The 23,626-nt window shown below is 44.6% G+C and overlaps 4 protein-coding genes and 1 long non-coding RNA gene across 9 annotated transcripts in view; 3 read left to right on the top strand and 2 right to left on the bottom strand.

Annotated features, from left to right (window-relative positions):
• vars2 (valyl-tRNA synthetase 2, mitochondrial) overlaps nucleotides 1-744 on the top strand; it is a 28,998-nt gene extending 28,254 nt beyond the window's left edge. The window contains exon 29 of the mRNA XM_017309157.1: nucleotides 502-744. Within this exon, the coding sequence (XP_017164646.1) occupies nucleotides 502-579 (78 nt within the window). The 3' untranslated portion in view covers nucleotides 580-744. The remainder of the gene's footprint in view (nucleotides 1-501) is intronic.
• Nucleotides 745-1,845: 1,101 nt separating this feature from the next.
• On the top strand, nucleotides 1,846-14,894 carry LOC103456545 (protein Shroom2-like). Of its 5 annotated transcripts, none has more exons than XM_008396179.2 (11): nucleotides 1,846-2,430; nucleotides 6,338-6,438; nucleotides 6,768-6,785; nucleotides 7,066-7,188; nucleotides 7,263-9,384; nucleotides 9,625-9,677; nucleotides 11,278-11,604; nucleotides 12,225-12,659; nucleotides 13,180-13,348; nucleotides 13,428-13,700; nucleotides 13,840-14,894. In XM_008396179.2, exons 1-11 carry the CDS (start codon nucleotides 2,377-2,379, stop codon nucleotides 14,152-14,154), a joined length of 3,990 nt encoding a protein of 1,329 aa, XP_008394401.1. In that variant the 5' UTR covers nucleotides 1,846-2,376; the 3' UTR covers nucleotides 14,155-14,894. The 5 variants fall into 5 exon arrangements, with proteins under 5 accessions (XP_008394401.1, XP_008394393.1, XP_017158454.1 ...); XM_008396171.2 differs by having other exon boundaries at nucleotides 9,622-9,677; XM_008396187.2 differs by lacking the exon at nucleotides 1,846-2,430 and adding an exon at nucleotides 3,556-4,011 and having other exon boundaries at nucleotides 9,622-9,677.
• On the bottom strand, nucleotides 10,238-12,255 carry LOC103456541 (uncharacterized). The gene is made up of 3 exons (XR_532272.1): nucleotides 12,166-12,255; nucleotides 10,909-11,056; nucleotides 10,238-10,730 (listed from the first exon to the last, which is right to left on the bottom strand). It is a non-coding gene; the product is annotated as an uncharacterized LOC103456541 (long non-coding RNA).
• sumo1 (small ubiquitin like modifier 1) lies at nucleotides 14,251-18,308 on the bottom strand. The gene is made up of 5 exons (XM_008396154.1): nucleotides 18,196-18,308; nucleotides 17,804-17,878; nucleotides 16,142-16,219; nucleotides 15,999-16,070; nucleotides 14,251-15,810 (listed from the first exon to the last, which is right to left on the bottom strand). Exons 1-5 carry the CDS (start codon nucleotides 18,205-18,207, stop codon nucleotides 15,742-15,744), a joined length of 306 nt encoding a protein of 101 aa, XP_008394376.1. The 5' UTR covers nucleotides 18,208-18,308; the 3' UTR covers nucleotides 14,251-15,741.
• Nucleotides 18,309-19,445: 1,137 nt separating this feature from the next.
• Nucleotides 19,446-23,626, top strand: part of LOC103457092 (mitogen-activated protein kinase kinase kinase 2) — an 8,022-nt gene continuing 3,841 nt past the window's right edge. Inside the window, exons 1-11 of the mRNA XM_008397033.1 lie at nucleotides 19,446-19,787; nucleotides 21,591-21,660; nucleotides 21,741-21,859; nucleotides 21,932-21,972; nucleotides 22,040-22,139; nucleotides 22,208-22,309; nucleotides 22,597-22,663; nucleotides 22,738-22,868; nucleotides 23,192-23,271; nucleotides 23,352-23,416; nucleotides 23,498-23,538. Coding sequence (XP_008395255.1) covers nucleotides 21,609-21,660; nucleotides 21,741-21,859; nucleotides 21,932-21,972; nucleotides 22,040-22,139; nucleotides 22,208-22,309; nucleotides 22,597-22,663; nucleotides 22,738-22,868; nucleotides 23,192-23,271; nucleotides 23,352-23,416; nucleotides 23,498-23,538 — 798 coding nt within the window. The 5' untranslated portion in view covers nucleotides 19,446-19,787; nucleotides 21,591-21,608. The remainder of the gene's footprint in view (nucleotides 19,788-21,590; nucleotides 21,661-21,740; nucleotides 21,860-21,931; nucleotides 21,973-22,039; nucleotides 22,140-22,207; nucleotides 22,310-22,596; nucleotides 22,664-22,737; nucleotides 22,869-23,191; nucleotides 23,272-23,351; nucleotides 23,417-23,497; nucleotides 23,539-23,626) is intronic.

Here is a 23,626-nt window from a genome sequence, read left to right as displayed (position 1 = left end):
GGGTCACCAACTCCAGTCCTCAAGGGCTACCTACCATCCTGCAACCTTTAGATTCACCTCTGCTCCAAAATGTCTGAATTTCCTCACCAGCATTCATTCATCTCTGCACGTGCCTGGTTTTGATGATACTAATGTTAAATAACAGTGAATAGAGTCAGCGTTCAGTGTACTCAGGTGGGCTCTGGTGCTTTGTAGTTTGTTTTCCACAGAAAAGTTTTGTATGGCTGCCACACATTTTCAAGAAGAAGCCAATTAGTTTCTGAACGTTTACTGTCGCGCTCCATTCATTTTTATACATCCCAAGTTGTGGGTACAACTTTGCGCCACACATTTTTTGCGTGTGCACAATGTTTGAGGCCCCAGGTGTTTTGTCAGTTTCTTGACAACTAAAACCCTAGACATTAAAATTATTTGTTTTCTATTATGTGAACATGGCTGTACTTGAGTTGTGATTGTGGTAATAGTTAATTTTAGGTGTATTCTATCACCTTGTTTGTTTAGGTTTCAGTTTTGCAGCAGGAATTAAAGACCATTGAAGATCGGATAAAAGTTCTTGAGGAGACACAGTCAAAGGGATAACTACAGCTGAAGGACGTCCTTGAAGACATCACAGCTCGTCTATTTGTTGATACTGCTACTTGAGTCAAAGATGTCCAAAGCATCTTGCCTTTCAGCACTGTAAAATACAGCAAGAAAATTATGGATTTTGTTAAGAAAATAAATTATGAAAACCTCTGGCTCATATTCTCTCGTCATCAAGGTGATGAATTCTGTATACAGTGGCTCCATTTATACACTTCAGAAAGTGGTGGAGGAAATTCAATCAACTACACTCAGTGTAATGAAAAAGCTCGAAGCTGGTCGAATCAACATGCAGCATCAATCCCAAAAGGTGCAATGGATGCTGGATCCTTTTTTTCTTTTCAGCTTCTCAGGTATTTGTCAAATCAAGCTGTCAGTCATTCCTGCTTCAATCATACTCTGCCAGCAGGTATCCCCCAGAGTGAAGAACGTTTCAGCACACCCACTCAAACCCCTTATAAGGTTAAGGGACAACTCCCCCTCACGCTAGAAGTTTTCTTCTCACATGTGCACCAACGTTTGGCCCTTTTCTCCTTGCGAATCAGTTTTTGTCATAAATGTGCATAGTTATGAACTCTGCTACTGTTGCTGCTGTAAAGGAGCAACATGATAACACAATCTTACAGACAAGCTAGCTAATGTGAGCAGGTGCATCCCAACAAATTAGAATACCTTGAAGAGTTCAGTTGTCAGCGACATTATTCAAAAGGTGGAATTTGTTACAAATTAGGAAACATGCAAAAAGCCGTAAAGCTAAAAAAAAAAAAAGCTAGCAGCCAAAACTGCAGATGAAAGTTGTCCAAAACGTATGCAATGCTTCACTTTGATATTAATGCACAACACAATGGTTCATACAAGACATGAGTAGAAATAGGAAAATCTTCAACTGAAATCTCTGTTCATAAAATGCAGATTAATATAGTGATCCATTCACTATAGAATGGATCACATGCAGAGGGATCATTTTGAATTTGCGGTTGATTTCAAGCACTCTGTGAAAATGAGATGTTTAGTACTGACAGAGTGCACATAAAGTTACAACACTGGCAAAAGAAAACAATTTCTTCACTCATGATCGTTTTATAGCTAATTTAAGACAACATGCCATTGATTTGCCCTGTTCTAGTTTTTCACACTCAGTGTTTCCAACTTTATTATTTAAAATATTTATTAAAATACTGGGATGTTAGTAAAATACATCAGTTATTTGGTGCAAAATGTGTGAAGATCATGAAAACTACCAGACCTGAAATTTAAAAACGACTGATTTCTATTGGTTTGTTAATTGGTCGGATCTTTACTTGGTCGGGTTGGTTCTTCCAGTCTAACTGCAGCTGGTTTCTTACTTCCTGCTGTTTTTTTCTCTTGTGAAAATCAGTTTTGTGCGTCTCAGTTTGGCTTTCGTCTCAGTGATCCCGAGGCTTTTCGATAAGAATAACCTTTAACTGCTTCCTAAGAGCTTCTTCACGCCACGCTGCTCTGCAGTCCCGTGCACATAGAGCTACACACACAGATCCGCTCCGGTCTTACAGCCTGAATCCAATTACAGGCTTCAAAGCTGCAGAGGGACAGGAGTTGCAGCAACCTGTTGCTGTGGAAGCGGTGGATGTGGGCGGGTCAGAGACCAGAGCAGAGCGGCCGGGTTTCTGTCGGAGCCCCCGGCAGCAGCAGTGGTTCGGCCCGGGCTGCCTGGTGGGACAGGCCAATCAGGTCAGGGCGGGCGCTCCTGTCTGTCCCTCTCTGGACATGTTTGCTGAGACGAGATAAGCCTGCAGGTACTTCCTGTTTCATCAGATGAAGGAGAGCAGCAGGTTTTCCTCAGCGCTGGGAATCAAACGCGACCAAAAGGTTTGCTGAACTTTTTTAAACTCTAAGGTCCAAACGTAGACGAGCTCAGCTTCAGATGGTGTAATGTGTCTGTTTCCTGATGCGTGTCGGTTCGGTGTTAATGTTTGGGCTTGTTGCTCGGTTACAGAATCTTCATCAGTCTTAAAAATCTGGGCTGAAGCTGCAACTAATTATGTCTGTTTTAATAACGCCAACCTCAATAAAACAGTTTTATCTAAACCATGACATCATCTAACGTCTTTTTAAGGCCCATGACTTAATAACCCTGATATTAAAGTTATTTAATATTTCCATATTTGGGCTATAAAATGAACCAAGTTTTAAATAATTAGATCTTTTCTTCAACACGAAGAATTTTTTTTTTTCATTTTTGTCATCACATTCAGAAGGAAGCAACATGTTTACAGTGAAGCCCAGCTATCATTAGCTAGCATCAGCTAACTTCAGATTAATGACATTAATATGTGAACGAGCTCAGTGGGAACCATCATGGCCGACATCCACATTCAGCCAATCAGCAGCAAGGAACATGAACGCTGTTCCTGGATTGGCTGACAAGTAGCTATGAAGCTTTCCAACATTTTATTCAGAATATTTTCTGTCAATAATTTGAGTTTCCAGAACACAAAGAGGCGAGGCGTGGTGCTGGGAAGGTTCTGCTGCTGCAGGATGGGTTGGGGTCCAGTTCTACATCAGGATGGGTTAGGGTCCGGTTCTGCTGCAGGTTCTGGTCCAGCTGGGCCGCCTGTTGTTGCTGCTAATGCCGATAAGCCTGGCAGTGATGATGGAGGCACTTTGTGTTTGTGTCCATGGGGCCAGTAGGGGCAGGAGGGGTTGTGGGGGGCCCATGTGGGGGGCCACGCCCCACAGGCTGCTGACAATCAGGGTGATGAAAGAAATAAATCTGAAGCTTTTTGATCCAAATGGAGAAAATTATTAAACGAGTAAAAATTAAAAACAATTTAAATTTTAGAGCAGAAAGCTGCTGAAGCGTTGAAATCTCCCTCCCAGCTCCCCTCACTGTCCACTGCTGGGAAACGGCACCACCTGCTGGCAGGTCACTCATGTTCAGAAACTTCATCCTAGATGAGTAACGTGTCATGTGACCTCTGCTCCCCCGCAGGGCGACAATGAGAAAACACACACACACATTCCTCTGTGTGTTTTCTCTGCTGACAAGCACACTGAGCTGGATGTTCAGCTAAAGTATAAGAACTGCAGGTTGAGGAAACAGGAAGTCGATGGAATGTGACCGGCTGATTAAAAGCTTCACTCCTTCATCTCTCAGATTACACTTAAAGTCACAACATTCAGTCGTTCCCACTCCATGGTAAGAGTTCACAACTCTTGCTTTCGTAACTTGACGTTATTCACGTTGTCCAGGATCCTCGTCGCTGCACAAACACTAGATTAGAGCGAGGACAGAAACTCCTCCCTCGTCTCAAATCCCCGTTATAATCCCGAAGGAAATCTGCTGCACATAGCAAGGTGGTGAGGAAGAGGAGGGAGGAAGGCTTCTGCCTGCTTTCTGTGGGACCAGTGAGACCAGTGATGGTCTCTTAAGTGGTTCTGGGATTGTTGGTAAGTTTGAAAGTCACTTGAACTCTGCTGCTTGACACAGATGTGTTTTTCTTCAGGTTTAGAGTTTCTTGCTGTTCTCAGGAGTATTTCTCATTTAGTAAAGTGAACCTTGTTGATCTGTAACCATCATTATGTCGATTCTTCCTCGTTTCAGTCGATTTTTCTCAACATTTCTTACCCCGCGGGCCAAGTGTTGTGATTAAACGTCAGCTGCTGTTTAAGTGACTCAGCTGACCTGCTGCAGCAAGAGGTTCATGATGCTAATGCAAAGCCTGTGCTGACAAGGCTGAGTGTATTTAACCATTTTTAACCATTTTCTTTTGCTTATCTGACACTTTTCAGAAACCTGATAACGAATGTCTGTATCTTTCAAATGTTCAAGGCTGAAACGGTTTTGTTCTTGTTTTGCTGCTGAGTGACCCACGAGGCTGGCTACAGAAATAGCCACCTTGTGGATTAGCATTAGCAGACAAACAAAGGCTTCTAATCTCTCTATTTTTTTATTTTCAGAGCTTTATATAAACACTGACAAAAGTAAACAAAAACAACCCACCCCAAATCAACAAGGAGCACGGCAGTGTCCAAATACATACGCGAAATACAGAGAGACAAATATAGTTCAAAGTTGTCGGACCACCAAGTCAGTAATACACTGAATGTAAGAAAAATAAATAAGTACATAAAAAAGAAAGAAAAGAAAGGATGGAGAGGATAGTCCACATCTCCAGCTGAGATCAGAGTATCTGTAAGAGAGACTGCATTGGGCTCCAGATCCTCCAGAATCTGTGCGACTTTTGAGTCAGTTGTTCAACTGTGACGATGGCAGAGATTTGTGGTATCCACATATCAACTGTAGGGGCCTGTGGTGCTGACCACCTCGGGAGTTTACATTTCATGGCCAGAAATAAGAGGATTACAAGCAGATGTTTAGTATCTGCATTAGGTAGAGAGTCTGGAGCATCATTAAGAAGACAGAGGGACGGAGTTGGTGAGAACTGTTCACCAACGATCTCTTGAATCATCAGTTCAACAGCTTTCCAGAAAATTTGAATACAGTTGCAAGACCAAAATAAGTGAATAAATGTGCCCCTATGTATTTTGCATTTATGACAAAGATCTGAAGCATCAGGAAACATTCTCCATAGGCGAACAGGTGTATAATAAGTTTGGTAGAAGAATTTAAAGTTCTGCTCATGTATAGAAACTGAGGTGCAGTTGAGGAAAACCCCATTACAGATTTCCTCCCAATCTGCTGGATTGAACGTCAACCCGAGGTCAAGCTCCCACACCAGCTTCATAGCATCATAACCCGAGGAGTCGGAGCCAGATAATAAACTGTTTATCTTAGAGATAAGTCCTTTAGGAGATTTGGTCATAACAATCTATCTCTGACAATTTTGTGCGTAATTTTCCTGTCCTGAAACACAAACGCGTTTGGTTTCTTTGTGGAGGCTTGGGGTGATGCGGCTCTCACTTTATGCTTCACAGAGGAGCAAAAGGGATTTAAGTTTTATGAATAAGAACACAGGAAAGATGCTTTGCACCGTTTTCAATCTGTTGGATATTTTAGCCAGAGCTGCCTTTACATGTTGTGTCACAGTGCAGTGACTGGAAAGGCCCCAACCGACTGGAAGATGGCCAGTACAGATGTCTCAGCTTAGTTGGGAAACGCCTGGCTGCATTCCTTTGTTGGAAGAATGCAGCTAGGTGGAGTTAAAGTTGAAACCAGGGCAGGTAAACCTTCACCTGGCTCAGGTGTTTCACCTCAGGCCATGATAAACTTTTAATATTCTGTAGAAAACCATGCTTACGTCACATGAACCTCTGAGCATCCTTCCAATCTGGAGGTCGCTCAAAAACAGACAATTTCACCAAAAATATGGAAATGACTGCCAAGGCCCTCTTATTTTGAAAGCCCTCCACTCTTATTTTGAAAGCCCTCCACTATGTCTTTCGTTAAGTACTGCCAGGTCAAGGAATAATTTCAGAAACTTCCACGTCTTATCTGGTGCCAGTCGGAGTCTATTTAAAATTGTTTTATTGATCTCAGTCAAGTGAAATAATCTGAATTACAGATTATTTAACACTCCTAAAGGAGAGTGCCCGGATCGTCATGGAAACCATCCAGTAACTTCCTTTGGTTAAAACAATAATTCACTGATCATTGAAGTATTTTCTATGTATTTCGCTCAAGAGTTTAGGTTTAAGTGATAAGGAGTTGATTTGTTTGCGCTGAAAGCCTCAACTGGAGTGAATCCAGTTCATGTTCCTGATTTCAAACTGGATTCTGTTTCATTCCCATTGATCGCCACGTTTCTGCCTTCAGGCTGAAATGGTGGATGTCGTGTCACGGCGAACAATGCCGTCAGAAAACGAGGTTCATGTGGCCAGAAATTTCCTCTCCAAGATCTTACGCAGCTCTATGAGGTATAGAAGGTGTTTCCTGTAGTCGCTCCAGTCTGCTTGGTGTTCATGTGAACGACTGGTTGTAGTGGTGATCACTGTGGGAACTACATGTTTATAACATGTTTATTGGTTGCATTGTGGCTGTGATGTGATTTTGCGTTTCTTAGGACTGTAAATCTATTTCATGGTAGCTTTAATGATATTATTAAGACATAATAGATGTTTCCATGTCTAGCCACATCATGTAGAGTCTCTGTTTTCTCTTTCTTTACATTTCATTTTTATTCAAAATTACTTTACTAAATAACCAAATGAAAGTGTGCGCTCCTTTTCCTCTCCATGCTCTCCAGGAAGAACCGCTTCAAGGGGTGCGTTCAATAAAAATCATTTCAGTTTCATTTGCTCTGTGTCTGTCAGGGTGTAAATGATAAATTTGGTTGCAAGTTTTTTTATATAATCATAATTAGTTCCTGTAATTAAACTGAACTATGGTATTAATAAGTGGTGCTTGGAGCAGCCAGTGAAGTGAGAAGGTAGCAGAAAGCTGAACTATTGAACTCTGCACACTCCTGCCGTTTATCTTCCTGATGAAAACTGTAGCTAGTTTGGATGTCAACCACTCGGYGTCGTATTGGCTCTGCTCTGCAGGAAACATGACCCGGGGGTCCGGCCCCATTCCTGGCACTCCTCCAAGCTGACAGAAGAGGAGTCTGAGCCCGCTGGATCCCGGGCCGCCACAGCGCCGCTCTGGCAGCCACAACATGAAGCCAGGTAAGAAATTTAGGCTTCCTGCTTTCCTCCATTAATGATTCAAGAGTTGTTCAAGCAGTTTTCTTTATCAAAAGGTCCAAAGAGTCAACTAAGACTGAGAAGACTCAACACAGCAATCAGCTCAGCTCAGTGGACAGCATGGAGAGACTGGAGCGTCCTTCCCCTCCGTACCCGCCTGGCTGTCTTTCTCCGCCTCAGTACATGGACGGCTCTGAACCGTTTTCTGGATCCGGAGCTAAAAGAGACTCGGCCTTCAGCTGCTTCTCTGGCAGCTCCAGTCCTCCTGTTTTCCATTCCAGCATGTCTGGCAGGAAAGGCACCAGCACTGAAAACATTTTCTTTAAGGGTCTTCAGAGTGAAGGATCTCAGCAGAATGAACGACACAGATTCCTGCAGCCAGCTCTCGGGAACGGAGGCTGGCAGGGGCCACGGGGCGAGGAGCAGCCGGCATCTCGGGTTTCCGCTCCAGGCAGAGCCGGTGTCGGCCCAATGTGGCAGGTACCAGAGAAGAAAAAACCCCAGTCTCCTCCTCCTCCGCCACTACCGCTGTACAGTGACAGCTTTGCTGCAGCCAAGGTGTTTCCATACTCTGAAGGTCCAACAGACAGTCATGGCAACTCTTTTGAAAAGCTGACAGAAAACAACCAGAACTGCCTCCGATTTCAGAACCAGCTGCACCCCAACAAGTTCTTCTCTCTGTCCAGCAGTGATGTCAGCCAGCCGCATTATGTCCAGTCTCCTGCCCACCACAGGCAATGCAGTGATGAAAGCCCCTTCTACCTTCAGACCAGGACGGCTCCACCAACTCAAAGTGTTGGGAGCTACTATCGGAGCCTCCAAGATCTGCCCTCTAACGCCTTCAGTCGAAAACACACTCGGCACTCCACAGCAGCCATGACGGGACAGGACAGCCGAGGGCACAGCCGACACCTTGGCCCTTCAGGTCATCATCCAATGCAGACTGGCGAGTTAAAGGCCAGACAGAGTAAAGCTGGGGGATGGAGAGGAGAAACGGAAAAATCCCAACAGATGAACTGTATGGAGTCAGGTTTCCACAGCTCCCTAAAGGCAAACGCTAAGGCCAAACACCCTACACCTCAGTCCCAGATACCTCACTGTGAAAATCAAGACCACAATGGGAACGGTGTGTACTACGAAACTTCTCTTCAAAGCACAGAAGAACCTTCAAAGAGAGCTAGTGATGAGATGAAAACACTCCATCAGAGTATTGATCATAAGGTTGGTCTTTCAAGACACCAAGACCCGTGGATGCCTCAAGAGGATCACAGAATATCAAATCTGAAAACTCCCCTTCTCCACTTCCTGGCTCAAGAGAATCAGACGTTGGCAGAGAGGCAGGCAGCAGCTCCTACAACATCTCTGATTTCCACCGAGGATGTCTGTGAAACCACAACCAACAGTGGGAAAGCAAGTCGTCGCAGTGACCGCTATGCCACCACCCTTCGTAAGGAGATCCAGCAGAAGAGAGCCCAGCTGCAGAAGAGCCGAAGCGCTGCAACCCTGATGTACGAGGTTGAGGAAGATGATGCAGAAGAGTGGAAGTCCATGGAAGCGTCTGCTTCCTCAAATACCTACAAGGACCATTTAAAAGAGGCCCAGGCAAGAGTCCTTCAGGCCACCTCCTTCCAGAGACGAGACCTCGAACCCCTGGGTCCAGAGGCACAGGTTCTTAAAGCATCCTATGGGCGAATCAGGGGACGTAGGCGATTCCATCCGGCCAAAAGGACACATTCTTTCTCAGAGCCGGACAAGATAGACAAAGTGGGAGTGGATGGAGAACCCCAGAGCGGCTCAGAGCAACAGAGAAAGTTCTTTGAGACCAAACCTTCGTTCCCCAGGCCTGTGCTGGAGTCAGGTCATGGTTCAAACCTTAACCCAAGCCAAGATGACACAAGCAAGTCAGGAGAGACCTTTCCTTCTGGAGGCAATGATCAGTCTCAGCCACACACAGACGAGCAGAGTCCTGGAGAAAAGCAGGTTTTACTGGAACAGCAGAGACTGGGTACCTTCGCTGAGTACCAGGCCACCTGGAACAAGCAGAAAAAGCCTCCTGATGCCAAAACGCAAGGGCGATGCCACTCAGCAGACAACATTCTAGATGCTACTGCAGAAGAGAAAGGTGTTTGCATCCATGAGAGATCCAGATCCTCACCTTCTGCAGACTTCTACACACAGGTGAGCAAGATTATGTTTGGTTTGATGTTTCAGAAACATGCCAGACTTCATCAGGACAGGAGACAAATGTTGAAGACCTGCACAGCATTAGAGATTAGAGATGTATCCAAATGCAGAAACCAAACTCCTGCTGTGTTCATGAAAAGTCATGAGGAAAGTTGATGTGAATTGATTCTGATATTTCATCTGTTACGTACATTTTGCTTTGAAATGCTAAACATGACTTTTCTCTTTCAGAAGATTTCCTCTCATTGGAGAGATCCTCAAACACAGGGGAGCAATTTTCCCGCCAGGTGAGGTTCACTGTCTGGCACTCAGAATCTGCAGGACAGTTCACCAAGTAATTGCTTTCAAAACATTTAAGACAGTTTTTCAGATTTGTGCACCAATTTTCTCTCCTCATCAAAACCCCAATGAGGACAGGAAGTAACGGATGGTTACGGTAGAAAGATGTTCCCTGAACTGCACCAGGCTGACCTCTTCTAACACTGATGCAGTAATTCATGCTAACGGAGCCCCAACCAATTACTGAGAGCAGCCTGATCTTTAGGATATCCTTTCCATTGATTCCAGCTGCAATAGCAAATCTGATTCGTTTCTTTGGGGTGTAAAGTTTTATTGACAAGGTGTTTCCTTGTTTTTAATTTATGCAATTAAGGCGTGTTCTCTCCTTGTGTAGCTGAAAACAGTTTCAAATGACCTTTTTCTGACCTTCTGAGACCTGTTTAATTTCAGGACTACGGCGCTTCTCTCTGGACAAGGGAGACCAAAGGTCATTTCACAGCAAGCTTTTCTCATGCTCAGTTTGAAATGTGGACTCACTCCTAATTCCTGGTTGGACCAAAGCCTCTAGTTTTTCCAGGGTTCAACGAAAAGTTATCTTGAATTTTATTAACCTGCTGAGCAAGTCATCCAAACACACAGATCTTTGCAGTGATTTTTACATTGACATAAAGCCTGGTACCGCAAAGTGGTTCAGAACTTCTCCAGCCTCTTGGATCAAAGCGCCGATTTAAAAATTAATTAATACGAAACACATTCATTCTAGACATTTTCCTAATTAATGTTATACTAGTTCAGATTATATGTTTGACTAACTGATGTTACAGTTTAGCTGGGGTTTGACACTACTAGTGGTGTTAATATAACACTACAAATTAAACTACAACTAATCAAATCGTGCTGTTAATAGGTAAGAAAAATGTCCTACAAATTAGATCATAATTATCATGTGTTGTTAGTTTGTTTTTCCTTAAGTTTTTAGAGTTTTCTCTCCCTGTGGAGATAGCTGGACATGTCTCCTCCGTCGCCTCTGTGCCAGAGTTGATTTATGGCCTCGTTCCTCCCTGATAACACAAAATAGTTCTCAGTTAAAGCCCTCTAAGATGCTGTTCAAACTAATCCTGCTCAATACACTGTTTTCACATGAACTACGATTAACTGTATTATACTAAGAATAATCAAAACTGTATTCTCAACAAGTTACAAAACCTTTTTTACGATATTAATATCTTGAAGACGTACCTCTAAGTTTGAGGCCAGGGTTTTCAGCCAGAAAAGGAGGATTTCCTCCTCTAGGCTGCGATTGGATCTCAGCTTGAAGTGAAGGAGTTTAGGATCTTCATCATTTGTTTATGATGGAGGGATGGAACGGAAGATGGGTTGGTTCAATCTGTGAAGGTGAAGAAAGAGATTAACCATAAAGCGAAGTGTTTGGTTTACTAGTTCGTCTCTGGATCAGGACTGCAAGACAAAAGTCTCAGATACGAGTTGGGATCCATTTTTCTGTTTTTTCCCTGCAGACATTTTGTTAAATTTCTTCCGTTTCTGTTGGAAGGACGATGCGACTGTTTTCCCTCCAGGTTCTAATGAGGTTTTAATTTTGACCCATAGAGAGACGGCAAGGTTGCCGGACCGCGGCCCTGTACCCAGATCCGCGGGGGTTTTCCCAGGCGCTGCCGACCACAGAACCAAGCCCAACCTGGCCGGTTCCTCCCTCTCCTCCGATATCATCGGCCCAAACTCTGAGCCCGGGCCGCCACCCAGTAATTTAGGACTGGAACCTACATCCTCCTCCAGGGAACTCCTCGTCTGCGGTCAGCCGGACCTGACCGGTTCTGCTGGTGCCGCCCAGTCCATCTGTCCTCTGCCGCCGCACTGGACCCAACTTCCTTCACCTCGGTCGGCTCCTGTCGAACCGCAAGAGGAGCCGCAGCTCAGGTACATCGCAGCAGCTCCGGTCGTTTAAAGTGATGCCATTTAAATCATGAATAACAAACATTAAACTTTAATTTATAAGTTATTTACCATTTAACTCATGAATACATAGAAATTTAAATCATTCGTTATTCGCCATTAAAGTCATGAATACATTAAGCCTTTAACTCGGTCACACTTTCAGACACAGCTGCTCCGTAACCTCATCAAGAAATTCATTTATGTTMATTTAATTGGAATTAAAAAGTGAAACTTGTGAAATAATTTATTGCTGATACAGAAATGTTATATTTAGTCCTGAACAATTGTATGAAAAGCTTATTCACAGATTGATCTTAACATGGTAAAGGAAAGTTGAGAGGAAGGAAAACGTTATCAATGGGGATAACTGCAGTCAGATAAGGTTCTTGTTTAAACGTATTTCTGTTCCTGACAATAATTCATTTATTTCTCAGCTGAATTTTGGTTTTTATCTGTAGAATAAATATCTTTGAACTGTAAAACTGACATTGTGATAAATTAACTAAAATTCTGATAAATGAATAAAGAAAACATAATTGGTACCAGATGATTGAGGTAGACCGCAGGCCTCTCTCAGGTTTGTCACTTTCTGCTGTCGGCAGGTCAGAATCAGAACCGCAGAACCCAGCAGTGATGGAGGCGAGCGGCCAGGTGAGAACGGTTCCGGTCCAGATAGTCCACAGCGAAGGCAGCGTGGACCGGCGGGGTCAGCTGCCGCAGAGCGCCGAGTCCGGCAGCCCATCTTCTCTGCCTGCAGAGCCGGCATCTCCGTTCAGCACATGCAACCGGCAGGAACTAGAACCAGAACCCGGCCAGGAACCTGACGGAGCCCGGACCCTGGAGGAGGACGCCAAGAGAGACGAGTTGGCGAGGGACATAATGGGCAGGGACAAGTCTCTGGTGGACATCCTGGACCAGAGCGGCAGGAGGACCACCATGGACCTGATGGAGGGGCTGTTTGCCCCAGAACCGGTCCTGGAGACGGTCCAGCTGCGCAGAAGGCCGTCCACTGGATCCAGACCGCCCGGCACCAGCAGGTCCAAACCACCAGCTATTCCTAAAATATCACACTTTAACCATTTAGAGTCACATGAGTTCCTAAAACTCAGAAAAACAAGAGGTGCTTTAAAGCCGAGGACCAAGTCCAGTCCCCAACATCTCTGCCCGACACACCTGGATCAGGTAAAACGCTCGTTACCAGCCGAGTGCAGAGCCGGATGAACGCTCCTGGAGCAGAGAGCAGCTAGAAGTAGCAGGATGATTGAGGACTGGACTCCTGCTCTAACTTTCTCCATTAGTCCCAGAACAACTAACCAACATCAGCTGGGCGTTAGTCCGCCCTCTGGTGGAGAACAGCTTTAATACCAAATACATCTCAGGAACTGTTGAGGAATGACTGCAATAGTAAATCTAAATTAAATGTGTTTTTTTTAAAACTGTCTGTGTAATTTTGAGCATAATTCAGTGATATTTGGTCATTAAGTGAGAATTTAGAGGAGGGAAGGAACGTCTTGATTTCTGGTAAAGTTTAGACGATGACAACCTGTAGTTCCTCAGGAGAGAAGAGGAGGACGTCTCTGTCTCCGCCTCCCTGGTCCCCAGCTCCTCCTACTACAACACATCAGCTCCCAAAGCTGAGCTGCTCATCAAGATGAAGGACATGCAGGAGCAGCTGGACGAGCAGGACTCCGAGGACGAGCTGGACGGCGATCTGGCCAGCAAAAAGGTAAAGCCTGTCCTCTGACGCCCCGACACGCCTCAGAGCGGACAAGTAAAGTTGTTTTGCCGTATTTTTCGGGTTTCAGCAAGAGCTGATGTCCAGCCTGGCCAGGAAGCTGGCGGTGCTGCGGGAGGCGCGGCAGAGCCTGGTGGAAGACGTGGAGGACAACGAGGCGCTGGGCCGGCAGGTGGATGCCACCGTCCGGCGCCTCTGCCAGCCCAACCAGATCGACAGGTTTCGCATGTTTGTGGGCGACCTGGACAAGGTGGTGAGCCTGCTGCTGTCACTGTCGGGACGCCTCGCCCGGGTGGAGAACGCCCTCAACACCCTGGAGGACGGAGCRCCCACAGAGGAGAAGGTGGGACAGCTGAGGTCAYGAGCGTTAATTAGCCTTAGCTACAACTGGCTTTAGCTGCAACTRGCTTTAGCTGCCGCTATCTTTAGCTACAACAAGCTTTACCAGAATGTGTTGTTAACTCGCCTCCTCCCTCCTCCAGCGAACGCTGACCGAGAAGCGGAAGTTGCTGATGAGGCAGCATGACGACGCCAAGGAGCTGAAGGAGAACTTGGATCGCAGAGAGCGRCTGGTGTTCGCCATCATGGAGGCTCACCTTGACACCGAGAACCTGGACGACTACCGCCACTTCGTCAAGATGAAGTCTGCGCTCATCATCGAGCAGCGGAAGCTGGACGACAAAATCAAGCTGGGCGAGGAGCAGCTCAAGTGCCTGACAGAGAGCCTGCCACTAGAGCAGAGGCCGCTGCCGGAGCAGAGGCCGCCGCCGGAGGAGCGGCTGCCACTAGCACTTTGAAACCATGAAACCTGACCAGGAGGCCCAATGTGGGAAAACCTCATCGTGAGGAAATCTGTTTCTCTGTTTCTCAGTTCCAACTCTCCAAATGTTTTCTTTGTTCAGCTTCAACAATTCAGACAAAAACAGAAATGCTGCTTTGGAACTGATTGACTTTATTTCTCCAGAAACTGGAAGTATGACATGAAGAGACCAGGTCCTGCTACTGGTACCGGTCCTTTCCCTCTAGGCCCAGTAGGCCCAGTTCTACATCTTCGTCGTGTTGCTGCTGATTGTTTTGCTGCTGAAAGCCAAATCCTAATTTATCTCCAGGTGATTTTAATATTTAAATCATATTTTCTAGTAACTTATTGTAGTTTTTGTGTAATCATCGTTTTTATTTAAGATGAACAGAGAAATCAGTTTTAAAGGTTCCATCATGCAACATTCCCAAGTCTCTTATTTTGGAGGGAAGCCGAAGTTCCTGGACGCTAATCCCAAACTGAAGGAGCTTCAACACGTTTCATATTCATATTCATGGGAATATAATCTGAGGTTATCTGCCAGCAGAGGCCTGGCAGCTGTGATCTTTATCCTGTTAAGCTGCAGGATCCCATCAGACCGTCAGTTCCCCAAACAGTGGTTTCACGCAGACTGAAAATCTGGTCTGGTCCAAATGACCTAATCTCTTAAAACAAAAATCTGAAAAGTGTGGTGTGCATTTGTGTTTACCCCTAAATAAACACACTGGTTTAATAAAACTGTAAAGTCGACTTTTCTTAAATATTTTATTGAAAAAAAGAGAAACAGCTCATTTCCAAAATTTCAAACCATCTGCATCGCGGTTCCCCTGATGATGATGATGATGAGCCTGGAGGGAGGCAGAGCCGTTTCTAACCCCACCTGGGAGAAGCGAGTGGCAGTGGAGAAAGTATCTCCCAGTTTACACAGCCAGCCTCTTCATCCTCACTCAGAGGAAGCATTTCCATCCTCAGAGTTTAAAACGACAAACTTAAATAGAAAATCTGATTCCAGAAGCTGCAACTGAGGAGACGTAGCATTCCGGTGCACTAACGCTAAGGTGAAAACATGATCCGAGTTTAAGTCAGTCATTTCACTGAAAGCTCGACCCGCAGAAACCAGTCAGAGTGAGACCTCTCTGCGAGTTGCTGCGGATCCCCTGAAAACCACCAGCTCCCCCTGGTGCCCACCGAGCAAACTGCAGCTGCTTCAGCTTCTGTCAGAATAAATCCTTTTCTTCCCTGAAAACTGATCAGCTGATTTTTACTTCAATAAAATCCAAATCAGAAAAAAATTATAAAAATCTACATTTGGTCGTTTTCATCCGATTCTATTCAGTTTGAATATTTCAAGGACGTTTTCAGACTTTAAACCTTTCAAAAGCAGAAACGCTCGATTGCTTCAGAGCCAGAAAACATTATCATTTAACAACAAACATGTATTAAAACCAGAACCTGAAACCATCAGCAGTAAAATCTAACGTCCAGCGCTGGAAGCCCGATCAGATCCAGATGGTTTGAAACGGAACCAAAATTACATCCATACAAAATAAAATAGAAAATCAGCAAAAAGGAGGAAACTGGAAATTTAATCGGTCCAAAGTCCACCGGTCTGTTCTTGATAAACCTCGATGACGTCTTCGTCTTCCATCCCCAGCTGAAGCGGACAGAGACAGAGACTGGGTTAATGTTGGGCCTGGAAAAACCTGGAATGACCTTGAAAAACCTGGAATGACCCAAACCATATGTAGAGCACAGGGAGACCTGGACCTGGATAGACTGACCTGAACTAACCTGGACCAGGTCATCCCAGGTTATTCCAGGGTTTTCCATGTTATTGGTTACCTCTTTGGGAGTCTGGTTGTCTGCGATTCTCTGGCCCTCAAACAGAAACCGTAACGTGCTGGCTGGGACGCCCTGCAGACGAGAAAACACCAGGGGTCAGAAGGCAGGAGGGGTCAGAGGTCAGGAGGGGTCAGAGGTCATACCTGTCTCTGGCTGTAGGACTCTTTCAGCTTCTTTAGATGTGTCGTCATTTTGACCTTGAAGTGGATTTCGCTGCTGTCCTGTGCAGAGAAACAGCGCAGCTTTTTCAGAGACAGAAATCTGCTGAAGCTTCGGAGGCTAACGGCAGCGACGGCTTTAACCACAGAAGAAGAAACACGGCTGCAGGCTCATTTGATGAGGTTTAAATCCAGCAGGAATGAACGTTTTACCAAATTATGGTCCTGCTGAATTTGACCGGTCCAGATCCGGTTCGGACTGAAGGCATCGCAGCATCACGGGGGAAAACGCAGATTAATTTAATATCAAACTTCGGATCTATTTTAGGTTGTGAGCCTGAAGAGGTTCTGCAGAAACTGATCCAATCAGCGCCGATAGCGCTGCTACGCAGCTTCTCTGAACATCGGCAGAGCTTCATCATTTGGACGGTTTATGGGGAAAAAAGCTGGTAACACTTTATTTGACGGGGTGTGAATAAGACTGACATGACACTGTCATAAACATGACATAACACCCGTCATGAACATGAAGGAGTCTTTATGAATGTTGTCATGAAGTGTCATTTGGTAAATAATGACACTTTTAATGCCAAGTTTCTTTAAAAGTTGCCTTGAAAGTCCATTAATAATGCAAACTTTATATTAAAATGTCATTATTTCCAAAATAATGCAAAGTTGGGACTTTTAATGGACTTTTAGAGTAACTTTACATTAAAAATGTCATTATTTACCGAACAACACTTCATGACAACAGTCAGACATTCATAAAGACTCCTTCATGTTCATGACAGGTGTTGTGTTACCAAAAAGGGTCTATTTTTTCACTTAAGTGATTTTCAAACATTAAAAGTTAGAAGGATAATTGATAAAAACATAGCTGTGCTGCGAGAAATGAGGTGGGATGATTTAAAATTAAGGAGTTAAATGAAACTCTATGGGCTAATAAAGTAAACTGTTTATAAAAATCTGACCTGCTTTTCAGAGCATTAAATATTTCAGAGTCCACTGGCTGTGAAGCTTCAGCTGCTCAATGCTAAAACGGGCAGAATCTCAGAACCAACACTGAACATTTCAGGATCAGGAAATATTCACTGATTAATAAGTCGGGATACCAGGATAAACAGACTGAATTTGCACGAGTCTTTCCTCCAAGTCGATCCGCAGTCGCTAACAGATCAGATCATCTCTGTGTTGTAACCCAAAATAATCTGGTTTCATGATTAATCCTCCTGGTTTCATCCAGATTAATACGCCAGGATGTGATGTGTTAACTCCATCAAACAAGCCGAATAACTTCAGAATTGAATTATAACGATTAGTTTATGAAGGGCAGAATGCTCCGAGTTTCTTATTATGGTGAAAATTACAGAGCTGATCTTAAGGCTGAATAAAAGACGATTACAAATCATTTAGCTAAAATTTATCACAATTAAATCAAAGATTATGTGAGAAACGTAAGAAAATAAGCATTTATTGTGGTTTTGGTTCGATCTTTTCACACATTTTAAATCTTACACCTTCAGCTCACATGATAACTTTCTGCTATTCTTGCAATCTGGATGAAGCAGGAGGGATTAGCAGATGATCCAACATTAATTTGCTCGTATTAATTCATGTAAATGAGCATAAAATGACCAGTGGCCTGACCTGGCCGATGACTTTTAGTTTGATGTACTCTCCATCCTTCTTGTCGCCCGCATCCTGACCGGAAGGTTTTGTCTCCTGGAAAATAAACAGCAGAAACCAAACAGAGACATGTCAGCGAGACCTGCAGGTTTCCTCTGATGGATTCACCACCGAACCTCACACTCTGCATGCCTCGGGCATTTGGACTGTTTTTGTTTCCTAGCAGAACTTTTTTTTTCTAACTGAATCGAAACAGAAGCTAAAACTGTTGAGTTTCGGGCCTGAAGCTACTTCAGCTAGCCATTAGCCCGTTAGATAACCAGATCCTACGAACAAAAAAACGCTTTAAAACACGCGTTTCCGGTGGCTGCGTGGAGGAAACCCAACATGATCCTCAACCGATCAGATCTCACCGTGTCTGACATGTTCGTCTCTTCTCTGTCCCGGTAAACGTCCCGACAGTAGATGTGGCGCTAGCTCCCAAACGGGTATGTTGTGAGAATGCTGCAGCAGCCGGAAATGACGCAGGGAACGTTTTCAAAATAAAAACTGTCCCACCAACCGGAAAAGCAGAAATTGAGTCAAAGTAAAACCTTTTTTCGGGAGAAAACGTTTTGTTGTATTTTTGTTTTGTTTTTTGTCCCAATCTTCTTTTATAAATAAGCGTTAGAGTAATGATTTAATGTAATATATTTACGTTTTCTAAGGTGTTTAACTGCTTTTAAAAAAAATTCAGAAGATTTTTATTGGGACATATAGGCTTTAAACATATTTTACATTTGTAAATAAACCGAATCAAACTCTTCTCATAAAAAAGTTACATGTGTTTTCTTAAAAATGAATAAACTTTGTGAAGAGAAAGCTATGATCTAACTTGGTTTGTGTGTTTCCCATTAGAAAACCTAACAGCATTTAAGATCGATAGAATCTGGGAAATGGGTCCAAGTTTAATTGGCTCTGCTACAAACAACAACCTTTGATAATTTATGTGCTGAGATGTATTTATGAACAGACCAAACCTTAAACACAAAGGAAATATCAAGCCTGTTGTATCTGATCTTAACTGTTCACAATTAAACTGGTAATTTAATCTCTTGTAATTTATCTATTCTTAACCCATCAAATCAAATTCAATAAAATTTTAATTTTGCACAAGCATTTGTATATTAAATCTCCGATCTGTAAGAAAGTATTTATGGGAGTCCTTTGATGAATTGGGGGCCCAGAACAACATAAGCAGATTTTAACAAAAAAGATTTAAAGCAAAAAAATATATATWTTTGCTTTAAATTTCAAACTGTGAAGTTGAAAAAGAAAACAAATAGAACTTTAAATCTGATTTATTTTTTTAAATTGTTTAAAAAACAAAACCTTTGAAAACCTACTTGCTTAATAAAATAAAAACTGAACAAGCAGTTCAGGTCAGAACTCAGATTTTTCTTTCTGTCGTGATCTGACATCACTTCTGACTCGTGTTTTTGTTGGACTCATCCAATGAGGTGAGGGGTTAATGTCAATCAACGGCACTAAAATAAAAACAGCCACTTCCGGTGCTTTGTCTTCAAAATAAAACAAAACTATGAAAATTTCTTGAAAACCAGACTTCGTGCTTTTATGTTTTTCAAGTAAAGCAGTAGACTTCCGGTTAGTTGTGCTCGCTAAACGCCATCTTGACTCATCTGTGGGTCTACAGCCACCGAAGCTACCATCAACCGGGGTCTGCAGCGCAACAAAATGAAAGCTGTGGAATAATTTCTGTCTGCTTTCTGTCTCAAACCCACGGGGACAGTGTGTCGGACATATTCCTGCTTAGTCATCCCCACCTCCGGAGGGACTCTGTGGGATAAACCGCCAGCTTATCGGGCCCCGTCGTCGTGGCCCAGCAGGACTCGAGTGAAGTTGGGAGCCAAACTTCTGCTTCCTCCAGCTGCTGTCCGCAGGGCCCGGGGCTCCTGTCACCGGCCCTGTGGATGAGGAAGTGAGTCGGGATTAAATCAGCCCGCAGGTGAGAAGGCACTTCCGGCGGATCTTGCTTTGAGTCTTGATTTTTTTCTGTCTCGGTTGTGTTGCAGCGTAGATTAGCCTGGTTAGTGCTGCGGCTAACCCCAAAGTTTAGCATCAGCTTAGCCTGATAACTTCCCTGATGTGACAGCTCGTTGTGTCCCGCTCCCTGCTAACAACTTCACCCTTTATATGAGAGGGTTACAGTTCATCATTTCATCAAACAACCTGTGTTTGGGATTGTATTTCTAAACGCTGTTAGCTTCTTATTTATGTCCATAATGATGCAGTTCGCAATGTAAAACCTGCTAGCAACAGTTGTTGCCGTTAGCTTCCGGGGCTGTAGTTCAATTAAAGCTGGGTAATAATTATCTCCTGATAACCACAGAAAGCTGCTCCTCATGCCTTACATAACAACTGATAATTAATCAGCTCCATATTTGGGCTTATCCTGATCTGATTCCGTTTATTACAGTCCCTTCTGACAACTTTGTTTGCCTTATTTCAGATGAAAACATAATAAAGGCGATTAAGTTTAATTTACTTGAGTAACACTGGAACTGAATGAATTACACAATGCCGTTCTGACAGATAACAGAGCAGGTGGTTTGGATAAAATGTCCACTGAGRATTTGAAATCCGATGGAGGATCAGTTTGGTTTAGAGCTAAACATTAAAGGAGATCATGTGTAACGTCAGTATTTGTGTTTTAATAATGCCTTTGGTCGTGTGAATCATGGAAAACAGTTTCATAACAKAGGAGGACACAGATATCTAATTGTTTATTAATATTGGTTTCTGTCACTGAATGTGAGCTGAGGGAAAACTGATGCTTTAATGTTTGGGACAGTCAGGAAGGGAGCATGTCGTCTCCTTTGGGTGAATTATTGCCTGCATCATCAGCCACCTGATGAACGCTGACCATTTGGTGGCTTTTTATTGGTTTTGATTGGTATATAATCCCAAAAAGATCAACTTTATGATTGTTAGGAGTAAGGCAGAGAAGAATCTGATAAGTTCTGACTGGGTAAGTCCTAAACCTCTGAAATCAGCTGAGATATTTGGGAAATGACAGAAGAGATGAACGGCATTGATTGACATCTGTTATTACAAGTTATGTAACTAAATGACTAAATGTTAGTTTTCTACACGMTGTAGTTGTGCCGATCGGTCACTTCCTGTGGCATCATGTGTCCACCGGGTTTTACCAAGACTTTGACCRRGTCTGGAATAAAGACTGGTGGATATTTCTGATAATCTTCAGTGTCTGTGTGCAGAGCTCTCTGGTCTGTCTGATAAATCAAACTACTTCATGTGTTCATACTGAAATTCACTGTAAAGGTCATGGTTGATGACCCCAGCCGCTCAGAGACTGCTGACACCTAAACACAGAAGATTAATGCTAAATCAGCTTTGAATGTCGTATACAAGCATATTTGTGGAAAAGCAGAATAACTGCTGCCTTGAGGGAAGTTTAGAGATTCAGACATGAGCTCGGCCTCCAGGACCGGTCCTGAACCAGCAACAGGTCGGGGAGGGGTGGGAGTGTAAATGAAGCTCAGTGTGAGGATCCAGAGTCGGGGAAGATCTGGGTCGTCAGACCAGCTGCTGGTTCTCGTCCACCGGGTTTTTATTAAGCCCAGACAACGCAGAACATTCTGAGTCTACATGTTCAGAACCAGAACATTTGGGGAAAAYTGAGTTTTGTCTCTTGTAGATTTTTCTCTGGTCTCCATCMTGAAAAGCAGTTCGTTGATCTGATTCATTGATCCAGTTCACTGATCTGGTTTGTGATCTGCTGCTGCAGGAGAAGGGAGTCCCTTTGATGGGAGAGTCCTCCGTCCGAACCTGCTGGGTCAGTCGCCGCGCCATGATGGGTAAGTCTGCCGGTCAGCAATGAGCGGCGGCGTCCGCCCGGTCGGTTCTGCTGTGCTCATGACCCCGTTTGACCTCCCAGATGAGCAGGAGGCCCTGAACTCCATCATGCAGGACTTGGCTGAGCTGCACCGCTCCAGCCGTCCTGCGGCCTTCCTGTCGGAGTTGGGGAAACCCAAAGCCTCGTCGCCCAAGAACCAGGTAGCGTCGTCAGTGGGAGCGGGAGACGGCGGCCGGGCCGGAGGCTCACAGACCTCTGCTTTGTTTCCACAGAACGACGTGAGGGTGAAGTTCGAGTTCAAAGGAGAGAAGAGGTGAGCTTTCACGTCYTGTTGCATCGTCCTGACCTTCCTGATCTCTGACCTCTGTCCCTCTCCGCAGGATCCTGCAGTTTCCTCGGCCGCTGAAGCTGGAGGACCTGCAGGCCAAAGCCAGGGTGGCCTTTGGTCAGACCTTGGACCTYCACTACACCAACAACGAGGTACRGTCAGAGCCGAGTGGYGGCGGCCAGTTTGGTGCTTTCGCTAACTGTGCTTGTTGCTGCTGCAGCTGGTGATCCCGCTGACGACGCAGGACGACCTGGACAAGGCGGTGGAGCTGCTGGACCGCAGCGTTCACATGAAGAGCCTGAAGATCCTGCTGGTGCTGCAGGTAAACTCTCCCTCAGTCGGCCTGGAGGTCAAATCAGTCACCATGTTCCAGATGTTCACTGTTTCAGTGCAGCTACGTTCCGGCTCATAAAAATMTTTTCAAACTAAATTAGTCGCTGATGGGTCTGGATTTCTCCTGRAAAAGACTGCAGGCTCCGATTTAATTCARAATCACTACAAACCTGCAAAACTCACTGAATCTAAACTGCAATATCAAATATTTGATTGCAAAACACTGATTCTGGGATGGATTGTAGAAACCAGCTTCAGGTGTTTTTGTTCCACCAGAGCGCTTCGTCCAACATGGACCTCCTGCCGTCCCACGAGGAGCTGGACAACACGGGCTTCCGGGCTGGTGAGTAATGTCCTGGATTCCAGCGTCCCCTCGGCTCCAGGTCTCCGTTGGATGTGACTTTTTGTCCTCTCCAGGCTCCCATTCAACAGACCGCAGCTCACCTCCTCCGGGGTACATTCCCGATGCGCTCCAGCAGGTGGCGAGGAACGGCTCCTTCACCAGCATCAACAGCGAGGGGGAGTTCATCCCAGAGAGCATGGACCAGGTACCAACACTTTGACTGACCCAAACTGGGATTCATGTCTTCCAGATCAGGTGGTCCTTTACTACCAGAACTACAGAGGATCCTTCAGATCATAGGGACAGTTTGGGTTGTCAGACCAACCAGTTTGGGTTATCAGACCAACCAGTTTGGGTCATCAGACCAACCAGTTTGGGTCATCAGACCAACCAGTTTGGGTTATCAGACCAACCAGTTTGGGTCATCAGACCACCTTCCAGAACCAGTTTTTGTTGAAGGCAGGAGGACGCTCTCGGTTTCCCTGGGTTACGGTTAACCTTTTTTCTGGACGTGTTTCTGTCCTCCAGATGTTGGACCCGTTGTCGATGAGCAGTCCGGAGAACTCTGCGTCTGGAAGCTGTCCGTCGTTGGACAGCCCGCTGGACAGGTCAGCACCTGGTTGCTATAGCGATGATTTAAATCTTGGAAGTTCAGGATGAATCGGGTTGTTTCTCTTTCTTCTGCCAGTGATTACCCCAAATCCAGGATGCCTCGAGCGCAGAGTTACCCCGACAACCACCAGGATTTTCCAGGTAAATGAAGCTGCCTCCTTTAGATGCGTCAGGTTCAGTTTAAGGTCTGCTAGTTGTTTCCTGCATCCTCTGTCGCCTCAGCAGCGCCGCACTTTGACCTCAGCAGTTASAAAATATTGTCAGTATTTCACAGCAGAAACCATCAGTATATGATGCAGCACAGAAAAACTCAGGAAGTTAAATTAATCTTAGCCGTTATGCAACAAAACA

This window comes from Poecilia reticulata, linkage group LG2 (genome assembly GCF_000633615.1).
Source record: "Poecilia reticulata strain Guanapo linkage group LG2, Guppy_female_1.0+MT, whole genome shotgun sequence".
Taxonomy (NCBI): domain Eukaryota; kingdom Metazoa; phylum Chordata; class Actinopteri; order Cyprinodontiformes; family Poeciliidae; genus Poecilia; species Poecilia reticulata.
The sequence above is the reverse complement of the archived record's forward strand: the minus strand, read 5'-3'. Positions and strand labels throughout refer to the sequence as shown.

What these genes read in the sequence shown, in the direction of transcription:
- sumo1 (XM_008396154.1), bottom strand. An exon ending in AACTAAAAGTCATCGGCCAG is followed by an intron (nt 16,220 to 17,803) that starts GTCAGGCCACTG and finishes TTCTCTGCACAG; the next exon opens with GACAGCAGCGAAATCCACTT. An exon ending in ACAACCAGACTCCCAAAGAG is followed by an intron (nt 15,811 to 15,998) that starts GTAACCAATAAC and finishes TGTCCGCTTCAG; the next exon opens with CTGGGGATGGAAGACGAAGA.